The sequence below is a fragment of the Phaethon aethereus genome (genome assembly GCF_964289735.1).
Source record: "Phaethon aethereus genome assembly, chromosome: 1".
Lineage (NCBI taxonomy): Eukaryota > Metazoa > Chordata > Aves > Phaethontiformes > Phaethontidae > Phaethon > Phaethon aethereus.
In genome coordinates, this window is record NC_138575.1 from 81,989,954 (window position 1) to 82,010,074 (window position 20,121).

Here is a 20,121-nt window from a genome sequence, read left to right on the forward strand (position 1 = left end):
GAGGGGAGAGCTGGGCCTCCTGCCTGCATCTTCCCTTTCCCGCGTAGATTACAGGAGGGAAGGGAGAGGTGCTCCCTGTGGCCCAGGTACGGCAAAGCCACGCTCCTCGGTGCCACCATGACGGCGCAGGAGAACGCAGCCAACGACTGCTGCTAGCAGAGCCGGCCTGTCTCGGGCGTGGGAAGAGACCACGGCCAACTGCGCAAAGCGCTTCTCTGCCACGCTTAGAAGTCAAACATGTCTGCTAGCTTGTATCATCTGTGTTTTAGGTCGTCTCTAAACGTTGAAAGACGACAACTACCAGCTGAGAAGAAGCCTGCAGTTTCCTGTGTGAGTTATGAACTTGCCTATGTCCTCGTCTGAACATCAGTAAGGTTGTTTAATCAAATGTGCAGCCCAATCCCATGCAACATTAGCCCTCATAATCTCTGCGGAAATCAGTGGAGCACTGTGCCTGTCTTGTGCTCCATCTTAATAAATCGAATTGCAGGCCTGTGTTGAAATTGCCTTTATCTTGTCTTTCTTAGATATGTGTGTGTGTTTTCCCTTTATTACAGCAGTGTTAAGGTCAAAATTTTACCTAGGCTAAGAATTTTGGTAATGCTGGAATATGTCACTGTAACTCTATTAGAGTATAAAAGTTATAAAATTCTAATGTAACGAATCATGAAGTAATGAAATGTATTTTGAAAAAAATATCAAAGCAAATCTTTTTAATATTACTGAAATGCTGTGCTCACGATCTCCTTTAAAATTTCCTTGAAATCAAAACATTCTTGCAAAATGTCTTAAGTCCAACAAAACAGCATTTTTTGAGAGAACTGTTTTGTCAAAAACAGCTATTAGTGGTCAGATTTTGGTTTGGAGCAATATATCAAGTTTTTAATGAATCTGACCTTCTCCAAAGTTTGGGACAGTTGGGTCCAAGATTCAGGTTTCAGCCCCATCCTAGCAGCATGGTAAAAAGAGGTAAAATATTACAGTTTCTGTTCCTGGGACTTTGTGCAAACCATTTTTTAAACCCTTGTTTCAAAGCAGCTGCCAGGCCCCGAGATTCTCTCAGAGCTTGGCTTCAAACTAATTCTGGTAAAACCTCTGCACGAAGGCTGGAATCTGTGTGTTCAAACAAAGAGCAACAGAAGTTTTAGCCAGATTAGATTTATACAAATATAAATCTACTGGCATACTTATAAACTTGAGCCAAGGTTTATGACAAAAAGCACAATGTTTAGCAAACACTCGAATGAATGAATGCTGATTTATGACAGAACTTGAAAGTAGGCAAAGGGGATGGAGTTTCAATATTGTGATGAATTTTATACAGCTGGATACTTAGTGAAAGTCTTCCATGTGGATTACCATTCATCTTACCTAGTTATTATGTACTAAAATTCAGCTCTGCCTGTCTGCACCAGGATTTAAAAATATATGCTGTTTTAAAAGCACCCAGGTTACTGTCATCTAGACAGAGCTACACAAGAAAATTCCAGCTGGGGATGCACAAAGCATTTGTGCAGAACAAACATCTCTAAGAGGAGGTTCAGCAGCAGGCAGAGCACTCAGGCTGCCTGACCCCCGTTCAGGTTTTGTCACTTATTTCACCTGAGAGAGTTTCATGGAAATTCCTTACCTTTGCTGTAAAAAACTGAACAGATGAGTGCCATCGTAACGGTTTACACGCTCATGCCTCCATTCTGCTGCCTGGTGCCCAAGTTCTTCTCATGATCCACACAGAATGCCCACTAGCACGCAGACAGTGTTTTTGCTGCCCAGAGAGAGCTCAGTAGCACGCACTTTAGCATTAATTACTCATTAAATTTGACTAAAGTAAGGATAAGTTAAGTATTTGATAATAGTCAGTATTCAAAAAAAAATTCACTCTGAGTTATTTTTTCAGCAGTGCTACAACATACGTTTGTTGCAAGGAATAAATATTAAATAGTACATCCAAAGGAGAACAGAAAATAATAGGGAATAAAGTCGAAACAAGTGCCATTAGAAATAGGAGTGCCTTTTTGTTTTTTTCAATAGCACCTCTAATGGCACTGGGTAAGAAGTGCTTTTTTTGGCTGGGAATCTGAAAAAAGAAATTACCTTTATTTAGCAGCTCATCCTTCATGAATGATAGAGATTTCATTTGAAATAAAATTATGCCCCAGTCAGTTCCTCTCAGAAATGCCAAGATCCTTTAGAACACTGATATTTTTAATGCTGAAATACTGCAGGATATTTCCTATGTTCCACAGATGCTTACTTTGTATCCTGTGACAAGGAAAATACTAAACAATGGCAGCAGTTGGTGAATCATTTCCAAAAGACTAATTCCTCTCTTGAGTAATTCCACTATTACTCAATACACAGTTCCCTGGCAGTACAGTACAATTCCCTGGCGTCTCAGAGGGAAGAATGTAGCACTTTGTATTTTATATTAGATAGCATGTATATTTTAAATATCCCCTGATTCCATTCCAGTTCAGATTTTAGACTAATAAGGCTGAAAGGAATTCAATTTTTCGTTTGTTTTTTGCCTTCTATGTGGTCCTTTCTTTAGAGCAATCAGGTTGGTGTTACTTTCTGGTTCTCATGCATTATCCAGTGTCTCTGTGTTGAATCAAGAGAAGGTTCGCCTAAAACAAACACAAAACCACTGCCGCCTTTCTTTAGGCACCGTACTGGTGCTTAAGGGTTTGGTTCTCCTCTGCTGCAGATTTTTTGTGTGAACTTGGGTTAGACCCACAAAGAAATTCAGGCTATATTTCATGTATATGTAAACCAGGTTTCCTGCCAAGAAAAGCATTTGTCATTCTGATTCCCAGTCACTGGTACTTCTGTTACCCACCTTTGCTATGTCTTGTGACTTTACCAGTCTGCAGACCCATCCGGCTCACCACACAAAGCTATTGAGTGGCTCACGGAGGAAAAACAAGTGGTCATGGTTTTCTAAGTAAATCTAAGCAGTGTTAAATACTTGAAGTGAATCTAAAGGGTAAGCAGGCTTCAGTCTCGGTGCACAGAGCAGGCTTGCACCAGCCCTATACACGTGCCTTGCCAGTCAGCAAACGCGAGCCGAGCTCACTGCAAAACAAAAAGGGTGTTACTTCTGTCTAGTTATCTCTGGCTTTGCTTTTCCTATCTTTGTGGTAGTATCTCCTCTTGACTTTCTGTGTTTCCTTGCTTTTGCCAAGCTAGGAAAGTCAGAGGGCTATAGAAATGTGTGCCCAGGCAGAGAAAGGGTCAAAAGCTTAGGTTTTCTGTATCATGGTTGAACGGTCTATTACAATGTAGCTGCTGTATAAAAGAGCTTCTTCCATTTCCAGGTCTTTCTAAAAGAAAAGAGTGATCTCTCTTCAGCCTTGGAAATAATTCAGACATTAACTACAAGAAAATAGTTCAGGTACCAAGCACAGGAAAAAGTTCTAGACTGTGAATCACAAGCAGAAATGGCCATCTCAACTCTAGAGAGCCCTTACTGACACTCTCTGATCCCTTCCTGCTCCATTTCTTGGCACTTGAGAATCTTTTTCCTTGAGATAAATTTATCTCTCAGACACTGTAGAGGGAGACCTGAAGTATCTAAAACAAGCTTGAAAATTTCATACCAGAAGCCAAACTCTAAAAGCTAGGTATTGAAAAGCTGAGCATAGTTACCCTTCTCTTCCTCTCTGTGTAAATGTCTTGTTCTTCTTTTATCACACACTCATATTTAATATCTACCATGATGCAAACTTGTTTTCATGTTGTTTCATCCTTCAGCATGTTCTTTAAGAGTGATAGATGGTCTTTCATATTTGTTTCAGAGATTGTGCAAGTCTTTTATGGCTTTTAACTACAGATTTTGTCTTTGTAGCTGTAGCACTAGAGTTCCATCTTTAACTCTGGAAAGTACATTTCTTACTCTCTTAAGATCAACCAAGATTACTGCTGGTAAAACAGCAAGACCTTTTCTTTGATTCCAGTATAATAATATGTATTATTTATCTTAGCATAAAACAGTATAGCTGTAGAATGGGAGACAGATTAAATTATCTGTACAAATATGGAACAAAAAGGTAGTCCTTGCCTTGGTGCATTTGCAGTGTTAAGTACTATATAAGCACACCATACAGACTGACTGATTAGCCTAGTAAAAAAACCAAGGGAACTGCCCTGTCAGCATGCTCTGATTAACGCAATTGCCCAGTCCTAAGCCTGGATAAAGCACAGATAGCTGACCATCAGCCTCATAAAAACAATTGCTTAAGGAAACAGATTTAGGCTTTTTACAAAAGTGGCCATTCAAAAGAGTACTGCTGACCCCTTGTGTGTATGACAGCTCCTGATGAAAGCTATAAAACTCAGTGCTCTCGAAAGTTTGCTGGCAGGACAAAAATACTTACTAGTATATGACAGAACTGATGCAGTTTATTAAAAACCTCATGGACTGTGAGGAAGATGGGCTTGAAATCCTTGGCAGAGTGGCAGCTGCAGGCACATAGGCAACAGAAGAAATATTCCATCTATCCAGGCTGCGGTGTCAACACTTTGCGGGAACAGAACTTATCATAACTGACTACATGGAAAAAATCACTCACCAGTTAGCAGCTAACTTACCAATACATCAGACATTTGAGACTCCAAAACAGATGTCTAAAGATGGCAATCATACCACCGTGTTGGCAGTCATACTGTATTCCAGCAGTGGAGCTTAATGGCCATGACAAACTCGAGCTCTCTGTTTACCTCTGAAGTATGTATGGTTAGCAATTGCTTGAAACATCTGCCTATGGGAATAAAAGTACAAGAAGGAAATACGGGTTGGACTTCTACTGAAGTGGTAAGACACTTGTTGTGTGTGGTGATCTTTTCAAGGATGAATTTGAGGCAGAGAAAAAACCAGCCAGTGCTCAGACTCAAGCTTCAGCTAGGTGTACGAGAGTCAAAAAGCCACATGATGCAGTGGTTCCTCAAGAACAGAAGACAGGAAAGTGGAATTTGAAAATTGAGTAAATATTGAGGGGGAATGAGAGAGGAACGCAAAACTAGCAAACAGTGAAACTCATTAGTAAGAAAGAGAAAATGAGAGGTGCTAGTGACCTAGCTAGGGACTGAGGCTGCTGAAGAGAGCTCTGGAACTGGTTGCAATCCTATGTAAAAGGATTTCAGAACCTGAAATGGGCCCTTCAAAAGCAAGATGATGAAAATGTTTTGAAGTGACGTGGAAAAAAAATGCACAGAAATCTACCTCACCTCAACAAATGCTTTTATAAAAGTCAGCAGAAAAGAACACCTGTAACTCTGAGATTGACATTCATGTCATCTGTATGGGCTAGAGTTAAGAAGCTGAAGATCAACAAAACAGTGAGAGAGGACCATTTCACAGAGGAAATGCTAAAAAGAAAACAACCCTGCCTTCCTTAAAAAAAAAAGAAAGAAAAAAAAAAAAGAAAGAGAAGAAACAGCCTAATACCACTCTGAAGATTTTTAATAGTTGGGGGAAATAATCCCTTCTGGAATCCTGGAAATAGGGAGTTGTCTGAAAACTAAGCAATCTGGAGTAACTGCAGATGACTCACATTACTGCTAAAGGGAAAGATTTTCTATAGTCTGCAATACACAGGGCGACAGAAATATCTTTATAAAGATAAAAAAAACAAAATATATTTTTAAAGTCTTTATATTAAGCATTATCATATAAGAGTACACAGGATGGCAGACTTCCTCATCAGATTCAGCAGTTTAAAAAAACCCAAGCAACCGGACTGTCATTACATTTCCAGAATGTAACAAGGCAAACGGTGAAACAGTCACTTTATCCATGCCCAAGATGCTCAGTTTTTAATCTGCTCTTTCCTTGCTCATGTCAAACAAACTCGGGGCCCTGGTACGTAGAGCACGCTCATGAATAACATCGATGCCCTATGCCAGGGACCTAGTTTAAACAGAAGAGACGGAGTAGCAGAACAGGTTATGCAGTGTATTTATACGCCAAACCCGGAGCTGAGGCACCGAGGGACTCGTGCGGGAGGAAGCAGGGAGGTCACAGCAGAATTACGTATCGTCCCTAAACCCTACTGCTGCGCTAGATGTGCAAGACGATCCCTTTCCTTGTTTTTTGTTAGCGGATGCGCTGACCGTCGCGCTCCCACCTCCTTTCTGGCTAGGCAGGGAGACACGTGCGCGTACTCTATTTTTCCCCCCCGCAGGCGTGGTTCGAGAACGTTCCAGGGGTGCAGAAGTACATTTATGGCAAGGGGTTAGAGCCGCCGGCCGGAGCAGCGATCGCGGCCCAAGCCGGGGCGGTGGGGCCGGGGGAACCGCTGCACGTTTTGCCCCTGGCTGCGAGCGGCTGGCCTGCCCGGTCGCGTCCCGACGGGCGCTTGAGCGTGAAACTCCCCCGGCCAGCACCGCGGCCGGTTGGAGCTGGCGGCCCCGGCGGGCAGCCGGGCAGAGCGGAGAGGCCCGGCCACCGCCCGAGCGCTCAACATTGCCTTTTTAGGGCTTTTTTCCCTTTCCTCTCTGGTTGTTCCCCCCGTCTCCCCCCGCGCCCTTCTCGCCTCGCAAGGACGGAGCCCAACGGGGCTGCAGCAGCGCCTCCCCCAGCCCTCCCTCCCCGCCCGCCTCCCCCCTGGCGGGGCCCGGCCCGGCCCGGCGCCACTCCGCTCCTCCCACCCCGGCAGCGGCCGCCGGGGCGCAGGAGGGGCCTGCCCGCGGCCGGGCTGAAGCGCGGCCAGGGGAGGGGGTGAGCCATGTCCCTGGCGGAGCGGCGGCGGCGGCGGCGGGAGGAAGAGGAGGGGGAAGGGGAAGAAGGGGATGGGGCCGGTGCGGGGGAGGAGGAAGAGGAGGTGGTGCAGATCCGGCTGGGAGACAAGTGCTACCCGGTGTGCAAGAGGAAGCTGATCGAGCAGAGTGACTATTTCCGAGCCCTCTACCGCTCGGGCATGCGGGAGGCGGGGCAGGGCCAGGAGGAGCAGCTGCTGCGCGGGGGGCTGAGTGCTTTGGGGCTGGAGCTGGTGCTGGACTTCATCAACACCTCCTGCCTGGCCAGGCTGGCGCAGGAGGAGGGGGGCGATGAGGAACCCCCTTTGCTGGAGGAGCTGGTGGAGGCTGCTTCCTACCTGCAGGTCACCCCCTTGCTCCGCCTGCTCCTCTCCCAGGTGCGGCTGGGCAACTGCTTCGAGCTGCACCGCCTGGCCCAGGTCTACGGTCTCCAGGACTTGCACGATGCCTGTCTAGACTTCATGGCCACCCATTATCATCAGGTGCTGCGGAGGCCCGATGCCCGGCCACATCTCCTCCTGCCCCATGCTCTCCAGCAGCACTTGAAGGAGAGGCGGATGCGGGGCATGGCCACCCTTGTGGCCATCGGGGACTTCATGGGTGCCTCCACCCTGGGCCTGCCTCCGAGCTGTCACCCTCAGGTGGAAGCCCCCTGGTCTATGCTGAGGTATGATGAGGAAGCACAGAGGTGGCTGCCGCTAGCCAACAACCTTCCCCCTGATCTGGTGAACGTCCGAGGCTATGGGTCAGCGGTGCTGGACAACTACCTGTTCATCGTTGGGGGCTACAGGATAACCAGCCAGGAGATTTCAGCTGCCCATTGTTACAACCCTTGCCTAAACGAATGGACTCAGCTGGCTTCAATGAACCAGAAGAGGTAACCCCTGCTCCTTGAAATACACGTGTGTCCATGTGTATTGTCAAAATAGACCCCTGCTGCGTCACGTGGTGCTGGCCGGACTCAGTGTTACGAGACGTGATTCACACCTGTCTCTGTGCCGTGAGTCACCCGTGTCTCATCATGTTGGTGGGAAGGGCTGCCGTGCTTGGTGACAGCTTGACAGCTTGCCACCGGACAGGCCTTGCAAACCATGTCTTTACTGGCACAGTCGTCCCACCACAGCACAGCGCTGCAGCCCCTCTCTCCTGCTTAGGGGTCCCCTCTGCATAGCACGGGGAGCTGCTGTGGCAAGGGAAGGGTGAGGAGGACGGGGCTTTGTTGCGTAAATGCTGGTGGTTAAGGCCTCAGCTGTGGAAGGACGTGAGCTAGGAGTCAGCAGAGGAGGACTGTGCTACAGCTCTCCACCATGTGTGATCGGTCACCTCGATATGAAATGGTGGTGGGCTCCCACTTTTCCTTTAAGTTGTTGTATACAGTGATCCAGTCTCTCCAAACAGCTGTCTCGGTGGTAGAAGTTCTCCTTAAAATAACAAAAAACAACCCCAAATATAAAATTCTTCTCCTGCTTCCTTTGTGGTATATTTTAGCTCCAGTACTGTAAGTGACAAGTTTTCCTTCTCTTAGTGGCGTTGTATAGTCTATCAGAGCTAGCAGTGGCTGAAGAATTTTACTTGGAGCAGTTTTTCACTGGTTTCTACTTTCATAAAAATCTGAATGTTTTGTAGGCCTGCATTTCAGTGAAGTATTCACTAGAAAAATGTCAGGAAGATTGTGAGAAATTTCTCACTTTATGAGAATATTTCTATCTGGGAAACTTTCATCAATTTGATAATTTTGCTTTTTCTTGTATCCTTTCTTAATTGTTTGTTTGACATTTATGTCTAAGTATTCAGAAACACTTGTATAATTTCTGTTTGAAAGAATACGAGAGAGCTAGCCTTGAGGGAGACCCAAGAAGAGAGGCTGTCTCCCTGGCCAAGGTTGTGGCTGCTCTACCTTAATCACGCTGCAGAGTTACCAAAACAAAAGCCTTTTACTTCATTGAAACAAAATGTTTCTGTTTATCCAATGTGAACTTTCTCATTGTTTCCGTTATAGAAAAAGTGCTTAAATTTTTATCTTCTCTGCCTGAATTGGAACTAAAACAATAAGGAGGCCAAAATTCACTCTAGAATGGAAATTCTCTTCTCCATCCAGTAAATTCAAGGATCATCCAGAGACCCCAACCGCTGGCATAAATGCTTTGTGTCTGGGTAGTAAAACTGCAATCTATTCCAGTGATCTTGCCAGCTAAAACCCCTCAAAACAGGGGTTTGACCTAAAATTAGTTCTCTCCCATTTCACCTTTTTTTTCCCCCTTCACTTCCTGTATTGTTGTGAGAATTTCACTGAAATGATTGCCTCCATAATCAGTCATCAGAATTGATCAGAAACCCAGGATATTTGTGGCTTCTTGGAAAGATGGTGTGAAAAATAGCATCTGTGCATCTGTAAAATGAGGGCTTAGCTTTTAGATGCTTAGAAACACCTTTTCTTGCAGACATACTTCTTAGAGCCTGATCCTATAAGCAGTCTTCACCGAGGCGCCTGTGGGTAATGAGATGTTTTAGCCGACCTCTCTTCGGCAGTCTTCCCTACATGAGCATGATTGAGAGCACATTGGCCTTGGTAGGAAAAGATGATGGGGTCAGCCCACACAGCATCTCCTATGGAAATTAACTTAAACATAGAAGTCCCACGTTGATCAAGTTACGAGGTTTTGGCGTGGGTTTGTGTGATGTGTATAGCAAGAGAGATGTTGTTATATGTGATGATTCTGCAGTGTGGCAAATGAGGGCTTTTTAGAAAAATGATTTTTTGAGGCTTTTTCACCTTAGAAACCTGGCTGTTCAAACTCTAGATCAGCCCTTCCTCCCTCAGCACTTTCTCTTTTTCTAGGATATATAATCATTGTATCTGAAATAAACACATGGATATTTTCTCCTTTTATTACTATTTTCAGCTGCACTGCTATATTGACTTAATCTGAGGCCCATCATAGGTGACAGCAAGGTATTCTTTAGCATAGAATTTCACACTGGCAGTTCATGGCAGAAAAGTAGCATGCAAACGGATATTTTTGGAATAGTCTCTATTCTTACATTTCATGGTAGTTATTGCAGCTTCAAAAAGAACACAGAATTACATCTACCTCTAGACTGCAACGTAGCAGCAAGTGAATGTGTTGCACTCTGAATGATCATTGGGGGAAGTTTTTTTTCATGGAAACTCTGCTTTTCATGGAAATGTAACAAATCATGTTTTTGACTTTAACATCTTCATGGAATCTTAACTCTGAAGTTACTAACTTTTTTTTTTCTATCTGACATAATGTTTCAACTCTCTGATGACCAGCTTGACATTTAGTGGCCAGAGCACAGGAAGAGATGACCTGTACCATAGGAGCCAAGAGCAGGGAGAATTTTAGGATCAGGGAGCTTGCATTCAATAGGAATAGCACCTATGCCTGTCTGCTACACAGATGTGCTGCAGTTAGGTCTGCGCTTTGCTCGGCATTGTATTTTTAGTTTGTTGTGCTGTAGTAAAATAAACAGGGCAGTTGCCCAGCATGACGCTTAGGAATTACAGTCATGTGACTGTCTGTCAAATGAATTTATGTCAGCTGATATAATTACATCCCGTGGATGAATTTTTTACATGCCTTCAGGGAGGATTCTAGTTCCCACTGAAGCTGGTTTGACTTCAGACAAGACAACTATCTGGATTTGGCCTATATGAATGGATGCATATGTTGGCCTCAAGAGAAGGCTGAGGAATTATGGAAATAATTGTGCTGATTTGCTGTTAATATAAGGAGTTGTCTGCCCTCAACAAACCTTGTAAATTCTGTGATATTTATATCTTCAATTATTTGCATTATTATAATATGGAATTGCAGGATTTTGTGATTCTCTACATAATGCATGAACTAAATAGTCCCAACGTACTTCTAAGAAGAAGACAAAAGCCATCAGATGTATACTGATGCATTCAGGTTTAGGTTATAGCTGTTAGCTTTCTTTCGAGATGTAGGGGTCTTATTACTGTAGTTTCAAATTTGTTTACAATAGGTAACTCCTGTATGTTATTCTTGTGATACCCACATAAGCTTGAGAAAATGTTATTCCCTGTTTTTGCATATATAAGGGAGACAAAATCATTTGCTCAAGCTCATACAGGAAGCCTGTGGCTGAGCCCGGAATTTCTCATCTTCTGAGGGCTAAATGTGGTGCCTGTCACAAATAGTCCATAACAGTTCACAGTTTCTAGATCTTCTAATTCTAGAGGTATTGCTATACTTGGAATAGTGTTTTCAGAGAACAACCTGGACTTTTTCATGGAAAAAAAACTTCATGTAAGGGTTGCCCAAGACCACTTGTGGTCTTTGGGGACAAGGAGGTAACAAAGTGTATTGGGGACTGTTCAAGTAATGCCCTTAAATACCTTTCCATACTTTTCTTTAAATTGATGCTGTCAGTTGAAATTTGCTATTTAAAAATAATACACTCATAGTATTTCTACTGCATGTGCCAGTTACAGCTGTATATTCCACTTTTATTTTCCTTCAGAACCTTCCTACTCATGGCAGGTAAATCTTCCAGGCTTGGAAGACCCTTGTAAGCCCCTGGCTGGGATTATACACATGCACGTGGAACACGGTTTTTGTGAGCAATCTGTGCCTGAACTGCTGCCCTCTGAGGACTCTTACAGGAATATAGGAGAGCATGCTCCTGGGGCATGGTAGTGATTTATGAGACCTTCTCTTTCTGCATTTTTAATATTTTTTTTTTCACTCAGAATTCCTCTGTGTTGGGGGAAAACAGACTTTTCAAAAATTTTTAAGTTAGAAATATTCAGATCACATTTATCACAAATGTGTTGTGCTTCCAAAGCTAAAGGTTGGATGCAGTGTGCTCTGCAGACTCATATAAGGAATGTAAAAAAAGTGTTTCATGTAAAAAAAGTATTTCATGAAAAAAATGTAAAATGCTTTGGAGTGTGCTTTCATGATTCTTTGTCTCTGTTGTAAATGCTTTAACTCTAGAATAAAGAAGGCATCTGATTTGTGAGAAACGTTAATCTTAAATTGATCATTTGGCAGGAAGGAACCACAGGTTACTTAGTCCAAGTCTCTTGTTCTACAGCAGAACCAAGCTTACCTTGCAAATAACTTTCTAACTTGTTCTTGAAACACTTTGGCAATGTAGATTCCAACCTCCTTCCTCCTAGGTAACTTGTTCCCATGTTTAGCTACACCTCTGATTCGGAAGTCCTCTCTAATTTAATCTATGCTGATTTTTTTCTTGGTGTATTCTAAATGAATGATATCTGTCAGTGAACAAGAAGAATGCTTGCTGACCTCTTTATAGCAGCTTTCATAGCAATCTCCTACAGATACATCTATGGCTGTTAATGCAATCCAGAACACTGTACAAGTTCACAGAATCGTTACGGTTGGAAGAGACCTTTAAGATCATAAAGTCCAACCATCAACCCAACACCACCATGCCCACTAAACCATGTCCTGAAGCGCCACATTTACGTGTTTTTTGAATATTTCCAGTGACGGTGACTCCACCACCTCCCTGGGCAGCCTGTGCCAATGTTTCACCACTCCCTCAGTAAAGGAATTTTTCCTAATACCCAGTCTAAATCTCCCCTGGTGCAACTTGAGGCCATTTCCTGTCATTCTATCACTAGTTACTTGGGAGAAGAGACCAACACCCACCTCACCACAACCCCCTTTCAGGTAGCTGTAGAGAGCGATAAGGTCTCCCCTCAGCCGCCTCCTTTCCCGACTAGACAACCCCAGTTTCCTCAGCCGCTCCTCATAAGACTTGTTCTGCAAACCCCTCACCAGCTTTGTTGCCCTTTGTTGCCCTTCTCTGGACACATTCCAGCAATTTAACGTCCTTCTTGTAGCAAGGGGCCCAAAACTGAACACAGTATTTGAGATGTGGCCTCACCAGTACAGGGGCAAGATCACTTCCCTACCTCTGCTGGCCACAGTATTTCTGATACAAGCCAGGTTGCTGTTGGCCACCTGGGCACACTGCTGGCTCATGTTCAGCCGGCTGTCAACCAGCACCCCCAGGTCCTTTTCTGCCAGGCGGCTCTCCAGCCACTCTTCCCCAAGCCTGTAGTGTTGCATGGGGTTGTTGTGACCAAAGTGCAGGACCTGGCACTTGGCCTTATTAAACCTCATACAATTGACCTTGGCTCATTGATCCACCCTGTCCAGATCCCTCTGCAGAGCCCTCCTACACTCAAGCAGATCGACACTCCCACCCAACTTGGTGTCATCTGCAAGTTGTTGCATGTTGTCTTGTATTCAGAAAGAGATGTTCTGTCACCCCCCAGATCCTTTGTATTTGTGCGTTAGATTTTTCTTCCTTCATGCATATAGTACTTTGCATTTGCCTTAATTGAATGAAAAATGTATTTTGAACAATGGTAAAACCCCAGAGTTTGCTTTTGTTTGTATTTCTAGGGTCCTTCCAGAGGAAATGAGGGACATGAGAAGACAGCTCGCCCATTCTTGTCCCAGCAGGAAGGGTACTCACTAAGCCTGGCATTCGGAAAGTACTTTTGATTCCCCAAGTTTAGATAACTCACTGATGTGAGTGGAGTTATATCACAGTTGAATCTGACGGGCTGTTCAGCTCCGTTGTTTCCAAGATGTAGTCCATGGAACAGTTGTTAGTAGTGGAGAGCTGGCTGCTCGCTCAATGTTTGCTTTCCTTGTTTCCAGCTGCTCCAACACATTAAAAGAGTGTAAAAATACACTAAATATTTCCTAATGTTCACTCTCCATAAAAACACCTGCTGTTATTGGCATGGAAAGGTGAATGGCAGAAGTTTTTCATAACATATTGAACCATTGTCCAAACTTTCATATATAAAGTGTGCTGACGGATACTTATGGTTGCTTTTGAGTAAAATGAACCTTACACTTAATGTGTTCCATAAATCTGAGATACCTGCACTGAATGTCATCTATTTTAACAAGTGTTGGAAGTGGTTAAATGACTGATGCCAATATGCGTGGCCTCCTTCTAGAATAATTGAAGTTGAAGGTTGTGTCATACATCTTTCACCAGGTGGTTTTGCCTGAGCTGCAAGAAGCAATTCAGTGATATGAAGGCCCTCGAGTAGAATCTGTATACATTCAGATAAAATAGTAAGAGGCTACAATTGCAGGGTAGCTAGAGAAGCACATGTGGGTTAGGAAACCTGAATTCCTTAATGTTCTTACACAACACGCTTGTTTAGTTAATTCATGTCCTCGGTGGCCGAACTTTTAACATGTTTAAAAAGTGGCTTAGAATAGGGAAATGCTATCTGTGTGCGTGTGAACTTACTTTATAAGCCAAAAATCCTGCACCATCTGCATCATAGACACACAGTTACAAACTTTTTAACATACTTTAGATTTTAAAGGATTGCTTGGAAAATGCATTTACGTTTTGTATTTTTGTCCCTCTGTTAATTTGTGGATTTTTTTTTTCCACCGTAACTTTTAGAACAGATATGTTGCTTTGAAAATTGTAATGTTTTGCAAGTTATTATCCTCACTTCATACCCACTATTGATTGCTGTGTTTTCTGGATGTTCGAAGGTGGAAAACATAATTGCTGTAGAGAGATGAACAGAGTGACCTAATGGTAAATGTCAGAAAAAAAAAAAAAGAACAAGAAGCAATTAATTCCTTCAAAGGAGCATTTTAGTTTCCAAAGCTATATCAGGATGACAAGAACAAAATGATTCCATCTGGAAACAAATTATTTTTCCAAATATATTTAATAAAAAGAAATTGCAGGGCCGTCTGCTGCTAGGCAGGGTTCATTTTGTCCAGACAAAACCCTGCAAAACTACTTAGCAGTAAGTTTTGAATCTTGGATTCATGTGGAGTGAAACCCTACTGCTGAGCAGGCCAATGCAAGTCTAAAGCACAGCTTCAATTTTACAGATGTAAGGCGGTTCCCCATTTGGCTTTGTGCTGAGCTGGGCACCCCAGTGACTTTCACACATCTAGTTAATTGGCACACTGCATGGCAAAATCTCGATTTGGCCCAGCAGTGGAGAAGGAACAATCTTTCTAGGCAATGAGACTGTTTCTGAAGAGAGGAAGAGCTCATCTTTTATTAGACCAACTTCCATAGCTGGGAGGAATAGCCGAGCACGCAAGCCCTCTAACTTCAAGCCTGCCAATTTCTTCCTACAGACTTGCACCTTTATCACCCACAGACCATTTGGGTTTGCCTGCATTATCTTAAAAGTATAAGATGTAAGGCTTCTTGTGCTTCAATAGTTAGAAAATTGCCTTTTGCCATGCATAATGGAACAGAATAAGAAATAAAAGAGCAGGGCATCGCCTGTGGAGTGTGATGTATTTTGTTCAACTATGAGTGGAATATTAATTTACAGATATAATCTTGCTTCAGGGGGATAGAAGGTGTATTTAGTAGTTTAGATTACTGCTAAATAAGGTACAGGAGATTCTCTCTTCACTCTTTTGCAGAACATTATTCAATGGGTACCACTTTAGATTTCTGTTTATTAGGGTTATTAAAGAGATTTTGTATTACAGACTAAGATGAGTACACATTCTTAGGCATACATCAAGTCTTGTTTGAAATTTCTGTCATTTTAACTAAAATAATATCCTTGACTGTGTGTGTATATATAATACATTTTTCTCTGCTGAAGGTACTTCACTAAAAACCTACTAAAAAAGAGACATCTACTGAACATATTAGTTGACTAAACATTTAGAGCTCAAACTGTGACAGATTGAAATTCAAAATAAAATATTCATCAGTCTCAGCATCAACATTGTTAACATCCAGAATGTCACTGGTTGCTGTCCTAAGTAATTACAATGTAATTCCAGAATTTTGGCCTTGCACAGAAGTGTTCAGATGCTGTAATATATGAAGTGATCATACAACTTGTAAGTGATGATGAGTATGTTGGAGCCTGGATAGGGAGAACTTTCTTTCCTATATTTTGCTGTACATCTATGGAACCTATTTCAATGCTGCAATCTTTTCTTTCAGGTCCAATTTTAAGCTTTTAGCTGTAAATGGAAAGCTCTATGCCATCGGTGGTCAATCACTTTCCAATGTGGAGTGCTATAACCCAGAAAATGACTGGTGGAATTTCGTAGCATCCATGCCAAACCCTCTTGCAGAATTCTCAGCTTGCGAGTGCAAGGGCAAGATCTACGTTATTGGAGGATACACTACACGAGGTAGAAAGCTTGGGTTTACTTTTTTTTTTTTTCCATTTAAACCTGATTGCTTCTAAGGCCCAGGCCATTGTATTCTCTTTTTCAGGAAATCTTTTGAACTAATGTAGAAAGCTGCATAATACTCATTAAAACGTGTAGAAATAAATCACTGCTGGAAAATAAGTGAGAAATGAAACACAAAAAATTAGCTCTGTCATAGAGGAATCAGATGTTATTTTTGTTTCAGGGCCTACGTGGACCTGGGGCTTTATTATTGTGAGAGAACAGACTGATGGGTACTACAGCACCTAGCTTAGCCCTCCTTGTTGTAGATTTTTATCCACAGTAGAGAGACCTCAACAGATAACACTTTGTTTACTTTTTAAATACCTGGTATAAACTGTCAGAAAGAAAAATATGAAGAAAATATCTGCCTGCATTAGTATTTCTCATACATTAATAGATATCATGATCCTTCCACTATAGCATTTCAGTGTTTCACAGGCAAATTCAAGCTATAGGTAATTTTCAGTGCTGAAATAACTGAATTGAATAATTAATCAAAAGCTTAACCAAGAACCAACATTTTTTACTTACTTCCTTTCTATACCCTGTTTTCTGAGGATGCTATACAGAGGGAAGGATTTGAAGTTGCATTCTTTCCTGACAATTTATTTTTCTTTATCTAGTACAAAAACAAGGCACTTAAAAGGAGCTCCCATTTGTTCATTCCTTAAGCATATAGTGAAAGTAATACCAGTTTTTCAGCATTTTAGAAGTTGGGGTTTTTTTCATGTCAAATGTTCAGTTTTTACCAGAATTTCCTAAATTTAAATTCCTACCTCTAGGCCTTTGCCCAATTCTTTTGACTACAGTAGTTTTGAACCTTTTTTACAAATGGAGAATAAAATTAGGAGAGAGATCAGCTTTTACAGAGAGTACTGCAAGCGAACCTAAAGTGACATTACAACAAGCTGTCCCTTCTAGTGTCTGAGCAGATTTTTAGCTCTGAACCATTATAAGGCTTCTAAAAGACACACTTCCACCCCTTATGATCCTTGTGGCAATGATGACCTTCAAAAACATTTTGTCTGGTCCATTCTGACCCAGAACCTGGTGGCTTTACTGAGGAAAACAAAAGATATTGGTGTACCTGTGTCCATATGGAGGGCCACGCTGTACTGTGCTCTGCAGTCGTAGTCATCTGATCATCCCCTCTAAAGGACCTGTTGGGGTGCCTTGTGTTCCCTGATGTCTGGTGCTGGGAGCGAAGGATGTCCAGCACACAGCACTTGCTGTGCTGAAAAGTCAGGCCCAAGGGGAAACATCCTTTGAGACAAGAGAGCAGAGAACAAGGAGAAGGGACTGAAACAGAGAGTAATGGGAAGACTTGTCTACAGAGAATGGAGTTGGGAGTTCTGTCATTTTTGTCTAGAGAAAGAAGATATAAGAAGAAAGAGCTCTGATTTGGTTAATAGTGCTACAAGATTATGGGAGTCACAGCTTTTCTCCTTACTTCCCATGCACTTTACAAGTTCCTTTTCCATGGTGCTTGTGTTGTTCTTTCTTCAGGCTGCCTACTTCTGGTAGCATGGATAGGAAGATCAACATCTTGCTGATGCAGATCCTATTCCCTTAAAATTCATTAACAAAGTCTATGTAGTCTGGATTGCTGCCCTGTGTCAAGCTCCTTACTCGGTACTTACTATCCGTTTCAATTGAAAAAGGATAGTCAGTGAGCTAAGTCTTGCTTCTTCCACACCTCAAGGGATTGTCACTGATATTCAGGCTCCTGTCTTTTCCTAGATCTTAAGTCTCTTTCTAAAGGCCATTTTTAATGGAAATGGGATAGTAAAATAGGATTTTTTTTTTTTTTTTTATCTGTGTAGAGCTTTCTCCTGAGACTGCCAAAAGATGGTAGGATCTGGAATTTCCCACTATAAACAATAATGACATTTCTTGAATAAATAGCCTCCTTCCAGTTCTCAGCTCTTGCTTGTCAACCTAGATCCTAACAGAAACTCCATTTCAGGACACATAATGTTCATGTTTTGTATTGGTTTGTGTGTTGGTTTTTTTTTCAGTGGATATAAAAGACCTAGGCTCTAGACTGAGTAAATGAGGGCCATGTCACAATAGATCTTCATTTCATATGCCCCCTCTCAAACCATAGCACCTTTTCCCTGGAAGGATTACTGCTATGGATAGACATTGCTAGAAATGTTGCGATTTTTTCTCCCTAATGAGTCACAGAATGATACATTGTTTGTAAACAAAGATCATCTATATGTAGAGCTTTGATCAGCAATTTCATAGAGCATTGCCATGCTAATGTTCCTCTTTTTTCCTTTATTTAATGTGGATTAGGTGTTCAAGAAGGCAATGTAAAGGAGTAAGCAGTGACTAAAAGTCATCAGAGTGCAAGCAAATGCTATAGCATCGCATCCCTAATCATGCACTTCTTTCATGACAATCTAGTTCTATTTATGGATATTTATACCTGTGCCCTTACATAACTTGTCAGTATGTCCCTGTCTTATTGGGAGCTCATCTGGAGATCGTCATGCAGGATAGACTTGTAATATGGAGCAGATTTTATTAAAAGACGAGGCTGGAGTCTGCAAACCTGTTGTTGCTTGTCACTTGAGTTTAGATTTAAGCTCAGGTCTCCAGAGATTGAAACTGAATTTACTAGCTAACAAGTCCTGTGCATTCTGTGTTAATTTAGTGAAGCCTTGGACAGAGCCAGGCTCTCCATTGCACCATAAATCAGCATGATATTGTAACAATTTCATAGGATAACAGTCTTGCAAACACATGCATCCACTGATTTGTGACTGAAGCATAAATAAAGCTTCAGCTTTTTTCTGTGCTTCTGATGCTGGAGCACAGAGTTCCTCATTCTTAAATGATTTTGACAATACGTGTTTCTGTCTTTATGAACTACTGAACATATGCCCTTAGGTCACCCATGCCACTTGCTGAAAACGTAACTAGCTTTATGAATTTTATTCCATAAAACTTTGATTTATGGCATGAAATGCAAAGTATCAAAGTTAAACTTGTATGATAAATCATCACTTCAGAGCGATTAATGAAGCATAAGATCTTCATGGTAATTTGATTAATCTGTGATCACTGTTGGAGAGCAGAATATTGCCCCATTTCCCTTCTCGTAAAAAATTCTTACATATCAGTCGGAGACAAAATTAAAAGCATAAGCTAAAAGGTAGGGATTATTCTGCTAAGATCTGTTTCCCCAGACCATTTACATCACATACTATACCAGATGCAGCTTAATTTTTCCCTCTGCAAAGGAACAGAACATTCAAACTTTATTGTCAAGGGTGAAGACTTGCAGTTCTCAATAATCCATATTTCTTTCCTGGTCTGCTGTGCTTTTGCACTGTAATACATTAGCAGTATATAATAATGGCTGATACAGTTTGTAGGAAGGACGAATCTTCCTCCAATGAGTATCTTCTAATATATTTATTTATTTGTACGTATCTTTCCTCTGTTTCAGATAGGAATATGAACATATTGCAGTACTGTCCCACTTCTGATTCCTGGACCAACTTTGAACTTTGTGATGTCCATGTTCGCAAACAACAGATGGTCTCTGTTGAAGAAACTATATATCTGGTAGGGGGTTGTATTCATGAACTTGGACCAAACCAAAAATCCAGCCAAAATGAGGATGTGTTAACTGTGCAGTCTTACAACACTGCTACCAGAGAATGGCTCTACCTCAAAGAGAACACATCAAAATCAGGTCTTAACTTGACTTGCACTCTCCACAATGATGGAGTCTATATATTGAGTAGGGATATTACTTTATCTACAAGCTTGGAACACCGTGTTTTTCTTAAGTATAATATATTTACTGACAGTTGGGAGTCACTAAGACGCTTTCCAGCCTTTGGACAAAACATGCTGATCTGTTCTATGTATTTGCCTGATGTGCGAGAAGTGTAACAGCTTCAGGTTCTTCTTGGAAGAAATATTGTTTCCTCTAAATAATTCCAGTTTCAGAATGTAATGTGGTTGCATAATGTAGGCATAAAATACTGATTCTGTTCTTTACAAAAGTTGTGAAATCCAATATTAAGAGAAATGCTTCCAGAAACAGTTTTAGGAATTTCAGTTTAAAAATTTTACTGTTCTGGATTTCAAGTTCACCAGGTATTGT

At 41.9% G+C, this 20,121-nt stretch overlaps 1 protein-coding gene across 1 annotated transcript; it reads left to right on the forward strand.

The window, feature by feature from the left end:
• Positions 1–6,725: 6,725 nt before the first annotated feature.
• Positions 6,726–19,907, forward strand: KLHL42 (kelch like family member 42; the record flags this gene model as incomplete). The annotated part of the gene is made up of 3 exons (XM_082014192.1): positions 6,726–7,633; positions 15,757–15,950; positions 19,456–19,907. 3 exons carry the CDS (start codon positions 6,726–6,728, stop codon positions 19,905–19,907), a joined length of 1,554 nt encoding a protein of 517 aa, XP_081870318.1.
• Between the last annotated feature and the right edge of the window lie 214 nt (positions 19,908–20,121).